This window comes from Heterocephalus glaber, unplaced genomic scaffold (assembly GCF_053883595.1).
Source record: "Heterocephalus glaber isolate CG9 unplaced genomic scaffold, H.glaber_assembly_v1.0 deba00001472, whole genome shotgun sequence".
NCBI lineage: Eukaryota > Metazoa > Chordata > Mammalia > Rodentia > Bathyergidae > Heterocephalus > Heterocephalus glaber.
The window spans coordinates 19,105,778-19,112,708 of record NW_028258315.1 but is presented as its reverse complement, the minus strand read 5'-3'; the positions used below and the strand labels follow the sequence as shown (position 1 = coordinate 19,112,708).

General features: G+C 38.2%; 1 protein-coding gene across 1 annotated transcript; it reads right to left on the bottom strand.

The window, feature by feature from the left end:
* Window positions 1-3,877: 3,877 nt before the first annotated feature.
* On the bottom strand, window positions 3,878-4,350 carry LOC101709139 (small ribosomal subunit protein bS18m). Its single transcript, XM_021260473.2, has one exon. It carries the CDS (start codon window positions 4,348-4,350, stop codon window positions 3,916-3,918), a length of 435 nt encoding a protein of 144 aa, XP_021116132.1. The 3' UTR covers window positions 3,878-3,915.
* Window positions 4,351-6,931: the final 2,581 nt, after the last annotated feature.

The following is a 6,931-nucleotide window of genomic DNA, read 5'->3' as shown; positions in this document are numbered from 1 at the left end:
GACCCCCTGTGAGTTTCACTTTTTCTTTTCCTTCAATTTTCTTTTCAAGTCAATTAAATGTTGAGTGTTGACACACATCATCTATCATGCTAAGCATTTCTGAGACAACAAAAGAAGCTTAAAATCATCTCAAGTTGTTCATAATCATGAAGACAGACTTTGCTGTTTAGATTCAATCTGGAAAGTAATAAATGGTCATTACAAGGCCTCACGTGCAAAGATGACTAATGGGTGTAACATCTTAGAAAGGTCAATCAAGAGAGTTTTGTGCTGTTTAGATTACAGCTGGGAGTGAGGAGAGTGATAAGAATGTGGACAGAGTGGTAGCAGTCTTGGGCACCTGGTTGGCAGATGTGGCACATACTTAAAGACAAATCAGGGGCATCTAAAAGGGAGAAATCTTTAACTTTATGAAATTTTATAGATTTTTACTACTTATAATGAAGGACACTGTACACTTTTTAGTCTTGGGGCCAGACATTAATCTATCTCTTGGCAATAAAGATGGAAAAAAAAAGGATAAACCTGAAAAGTTTAAAAAGAAAGGGCTGGGGTTGTAACTCAGCGGTAAAGCACTCAGTTAGCATATGCAAAGACCTGGGTTTGGTCCCCAGCATGGAAAAACAAAAACAAACAGCAAAACCCATGAGCAATGATAAAAAGAAAAGATTAAACCAGTGAGTTCAAACTTATGACCTTGCAAGAAGTTAACGTTTTATTAAGAGGGAAAGTTGAATAGAAGCTTTGATGGGAGAAGACACACTGTTTTGCTTGGGCATCAGGCAGTTCGACGTAAGAATGGACCATTCATTTAGGAGATTCCCTTCATGCCACTGCTGTGCCTGGGCTTCTGCCTGGCTTCTCCTTCTGCCCTGTAGCAGAACGCTCTTCCCCCTAGCTCCATGGTGTCCCCGAATGGTCTCTCACCTTCAGAACGAGACCTCCCTGGCCAGCTTGTTTTACACCTGTGGCCAGCCCTCTCGAGTCCTCCTGTCTTGCTCTGCATTTCTGTGTCTCACCACTTACTACCTTTTGCTTTCTAGCACATCTACTCCCTCAGAATGCCCGAGGTTCACTGTCATCTCCCCTTGCTAGAATACAAGGCCACAACAGCAGGGGTCTCAAGTGATTCTGTCCCTTGGTGCCTCTAAGCACATAAAATAGTACCTGGCACATCCAAAATGCACAGTAAATGCAGCTTGTGAATAAGTGAATTATAATAATTAACATTTACTATGCATACACTTGGAATACACCATTTTGCTATGTACTAAACATAATTTATCTCATTGAATCCTCACAATTACTTTACGGAAGTAAATACTATTATTATTTCCATTTTAAAGAGATGGAAACAAAGGCACTGACAGATTGAAAGAGTGACCCAAGGTTATACATAGCTAGTAAGAAGTGTAGGGCTGGGGATTTAGCTCAGAGGTTCTGCTGCCTGCCTTGCAAGCACAAGGTCCCAAGTTTGAACCCCAGTACCAAGAAAAACAGAAAAAGAAGTGGAGCCAGTGTTCAGACATAGAAATGGACTCGAGCATAGAAACACTGAGTCCAGAGCCTGTAAACACACATACTTGGGGTTGGCTGGCAGAGGACTGTTGGTTGACAGACAAGATTTAGCAGATGAATTTGTAAGAGGAAGCCCTTTGAAGGAATGAGCTATCCAAGAGAAAACTGGTACTGATGATATGGAGAGATGCTAGGAAAGAGATAATACATTGGCACAACTCTGAAAAATAATCAGTGGAGATATATATCTATATATATTATATATAGATATATATTATATAAATATATACATGGACTGGGGATTGAACTCCAGGGCCTTCACACTGAGATATATAATCAGCCCTTAAAAATTTTTTTACAAATTGAAACAGGTTCTTGTTAGTCACTAAATTGCTCAGGTTGGGCTCGAACTTGAGATCTTTCAGTCTCAGCCTCTGAGTGCTGGAATTACAGCCTGGCTCAAAGTGGGATTTGAACTCAATTTTTTCATATCTCAATAGTTTATAAGGGAGACACAGTTTAAATTCACACCTTTAAAAATGGGAAATGCTGGTTGAATTTGTCTTAGTCGCCATTTTTCGGCAAGGTTGATCTAAAATAAAATCCACTTACTGATGCTTACTGTAATTGCTTTAGGTAATTTGGTTTCTTTTTCACAATACAGTTGGGATAATTTGTTATTCTTACATAAAATCTCTAAGAATTCATGATCAAAATGAGATTAACAACACAAAAATAGTTTTTGGGGAAAAAAAGTCTTAATTTGGATCATTGTTTTCCTAGCTCTAGCAGCAGCTCCTGATTATAAAAATCCTAGCCCGGGTTAGATGCAGATTTACTCTTCCGGTGTGTGCTCAGGAAGGGGTGACCTTTCACTCGTTTATGTTGGCCGCCCTCTTGTGGCGAGTGGTGAGTCTGCGCGTCTCCATCTTGCTCCATCTTGCTGAGCCAGGAGCCAGCTTTGTCTTGACCCCTCTAGGATGTCCCTAGAAACACATGCTGTGTGATTTCACTTCTGGAATGGTCTCTGGTGTTCTTCAAGCACACGGACAAATGTGTTGTTTTTATTTATAGATTTGATTCTCTGTATATCTTTGTGCCAACTGTTACTATGACCAACTTTAGTTATAATTATTTCTGCTTTCTATTTAACAGAGGATAATTAGTAAATGAGAGTTGGGAAAAATTAAGTCTGTTTGGAAAGGATTTACATGTGAAATCCTAACTTCACGCCTTCCTCCAAATAACTGCACCTTTGTGCTAAAAGCATAATATGTGTGTAAGGCTGAGAAATGTCAGAAGATCTTGGGACTGTGGATTCATCTTATTTAGAAGCTCTCTTAAGCTTGGGGAGAAAGTGGTAATGTTTGGGGGTGAAGGAAGGGGACCCCTGCCTCAGCTCTTCAGCCGGGTTTCCCATGCATAGACACTTGCTGATAGCTCTTCTAGAAAGTGGTAACAGATAGTGTATATGCCTCCCTAGTTCTCACATCAACTCATCCTGTATCATGGCTCCCATTTTAATCTCACAAACTCAAAGGAGAGTGTCTTTCATGATACATTGCAAAGGTCTTGAATCTTTGGAGTTAAACAAGTGAGTTTGAATTAAAACCCTGACATTTAGCAGTGTGGCTTTAGACTCATTACTTAATCTATCTTGTTGCAGCAAGGGAACATCAGTTCCCAGTGGTCAGTAGCTCAGAAGAGGACGATTCCGAGAGCCTTTCATTTCTGGCAGGCAGGGAAGCATCGTTCGGCTCTGCTTCCCTCCCCCTCATTGCTGATTTATCATAATGTGGTTGAGAAGATGAGGCTCACACTGAAATGCGAAGCAGATAAAACATAATAAATTGAAAATTCTTTTGATGTATATTCTCAATTTTCTTTACTGTATTATCAATTTGTCTTTATGTGTTTGAAAGCTATTGCAGTAACAATGTATACATTTAAGATTGCTGTCTCTTCAGGTTAGTTAAGTTTCAAAAAAATCATTATTTGGTAACCTATAATAATGTTGTTTGCCTGGAAACCTATTTTGTTTGAAATTGCCTTTGGTACAGAAAACTCTCCTTTGGCTAACACTTGCCTGGATCAGGTCTCTCTGGCTTTTTCTGTGCAATTCTGAAAACCAAAAAGTTCTGAAAATAAAAAGCTATTTTTATAATTCTCTTGGTAGCAAAACCTGATCTATGCTGATGTGAGACTATTTGTAGTCTTTATTTACTCTACTTAGTGTGAATATTTATGCACTTCTTTTAGAAATGTTACTCTGATTAGGGGTTGCTGCCTCAAACCCTATTGAGGTGTGATGTAAATACATGACATGTGTTCCGTATGAACGTTTATTTATTTATTTTTTACTATAAAGTGATTTTATTGCTAATAACTTTATGAAATTTATTCCCAATATTTGATGTTACAAACTTTAGGATCTTTGCAATATGCAGGATCCTTGTATGGAACTGGCATAAACCCCATTATTTGAGCTCTGTTAATTGCTTTTGAAACTTCTTTTTGTTTTTTTCCACAGAGACCTGTTATATGCCTCCCACGAATGCATCCAGTATATGGAGAAATAAACTGGGACAAAAGCTGCTCATTCTTATAATCTACATGTTTCCCACACAAGATATACTTTTTAAGGCCTTCCTTATAAGGATTTTCCATTGGAACAGGCAGGTTCTTGTTGCTGGTTACTTGTTTATACTGTGAACAAGCTCTTCTATATAACACTGTGTGAGTTCCAGAATCTGTGAGGCAGACAGCAGCTGTTACCCAGTATGTCAACTTCTTCCTCCCTAGGCCACTGCAAACAGTGACCACAGCAGCCATGGTTTCTAGTCCTCTGTCTTCCTTTCCTTTCTCCAAATCTCATATTAACTTCTAAATTAAAATTAATCTGCTTTGAAATACAATTGACTCTAGGCTTTAGGTTAAGAGCACTCTCTTGGCAGAGGAGGTGAAATTTCTGGGCCTCTGCACCACCGCCCTCAGTGCCGAGGAGGTGAGCCTTGTGGGCACCAGCAGCACACAGCCCTCCACTCCCTTGAAATGAGAAGACATGTAAACAAATCTCAAAACCAGACTTACAGATCACCAAAGCAACTTGAAAGGGAAATGAGATGAAACAATCTGATACTCAACCACTTGGATTCCCTGAACTGACAACAAAAGAGGATCTGGAAAAAATGTAATCAGAAATAATTTCTCAGAGGGTCAGGGATTTAGCTCAGTGGTTCTGTCTCCTGCCTTGAGAGCGCAAGGTCCCGAGTTTGAGCCATGGAACAACAGCAACCAAAAAGAACTTACTTCTCAGATGACAGCAGAGATTGTGCCCATAGTGCAAGACATGATTAATAAATCTAGAGAGGACACAGATAAAAAAAATTAGAGGAGCTGAGGAACATGATGGAATCCCAACATAGGAAACAAATGGAATCCATAGAACAGATAAAAACAATCTCCAGGAGATTAAAAACTCCATCGAAAGTTTACACAGCAGAATGAGCCAATGTGAGGACAGAATTTCAGATACAGAAGATAAGATTGCAATTAGTGACCAGGAAAAGAAAAATTTCCTTAAAGTACAAAGGGACCATGAGAAATCCATCCAGCAGCTGCTGGGCGATACAAAGAAGAATAAAATAAGACTGATCAGAGTCAAAGAAGAAACAGGAGAGAGTACAGATGACATAAAAAAAAACTGTTAAAAAAAATTATTCATAGAAGTAACTTCCCAAGCAGGAGAAAAGAACTTCACATACAGATGAGTGAGGCATATAGGAATACAACTAGCCTTGATAAAAAAAAAAAAATCTACACATAGGAATATAATTGTTAAGATTCCAGAAACCCAACAGAAGAACAAAATTGTACAAGAAGTTAGAAAAAAGAAACAAATCACATACAAAGGAAAACCCATCAAATCACAACAGACTTCTCAATACAAACTATCAAGGCAGGAAGAGCTTGGAGTGACATATTCCAAGCCCTAAAGCAAAACAGCCTCCAACCCAGATTGATGTACCCTGCAAAACTATCTTTCAAAATTGATGGACAAATAAGATACTTTCATGACAAACAACACCTTAGGAACTTCATGAATACCAAACCAACACTCCAGAAAATTTTAGACAATATCTTAGGAAGAGAAAATGAGAATCACAATCCCAGGAATCCAAGCAGAATGAATCGATTGGGCATGACAAGAAATTAAATGCAAGGGGAGAGAATCCAACAAAAAGAAAAAGTCATGGCAATGATAAGTCAATATGTATCACTTATAACCATAAATCTTAATGGTCTCGATTCACCAATCAAAAGAAATAGACTGGCAGAAGGGGTCAAGGAGCAAAATCTAACAATATGCTGCATACAAGAAACACACTTAATTTAAAAAGAAACTAATAGACTGAAAGTTAAAGGGTGAAAAACAATACTCCATGTGATAGGAACCCCCCCAAAAGCAGGAGTAGATCAAGTGGATTTCAAACCAACACTGATTAAGACAGATAAAGAAGGACACTACACCCTTGTGAAGGGAACAATCCAAGAAGAAGAGATGACAATCATAAACATATATGTGCCAAACACTAGTGTGCCCAATGATATAAAACAAACACTAATGGACATGAAAAATCAAATAAGCAAAAAAAAAAAATCAAATAAGCACTAATACAATAGTAGTGGGGGACCTCAATATTCCACTGTCACAAATAGGTAGACCAACCAGACAAAAAATAAACAAGGAAATACCAGAACTCCATGACACAGTTGAACAAATGAACTTAACAGATGTTTACAGAGTCTTCCACCCCACAAAATCAGAATCACAATCTTTTCAGCTGCACACACGTTGTTCTCCAAAATAGACCACATATTTGCTTGTAGAACATGTTTAAGTAAGTGCAAAGAACTTGAAGTTATCCCCTGTATATTATCAGACCATAGTGCGATGTTATTGGAGATAAATAACAAAAGAAACTGCAAGAATTTTATAAACACATGGAAATTGAACAACACACTTCCGAATAACTAATGGGTCACAGAGGAAATTAAAGAAGAAATCAGATAGTTCCTTCAATTAAATGACAATGACAGTACAACATATAGGAATCTATGGGACACATTGAAAGCAGTCTTATGAGGGAAATTCATAGCAGTGAATATGCATATTAGGAAAACAGAGTGAGCCCAATTAAACAACCTGATGCTGAACCTCAAGCTTCTAGAAAAAGAAGAGCAGGACAAACCCAAAGGTCATACAAGGCAGGAAATTATAAAGATCAGAGCAGAAATCAATGCAATGAAGACTGAGAGAACCATTCAAAAAATCAATGAAGCCAAAAATTGGTTCTTTGAAAGAATAAACAAAATTGGCAGACCCTTAGCCAACCTTATTAGAAAAAGGAAA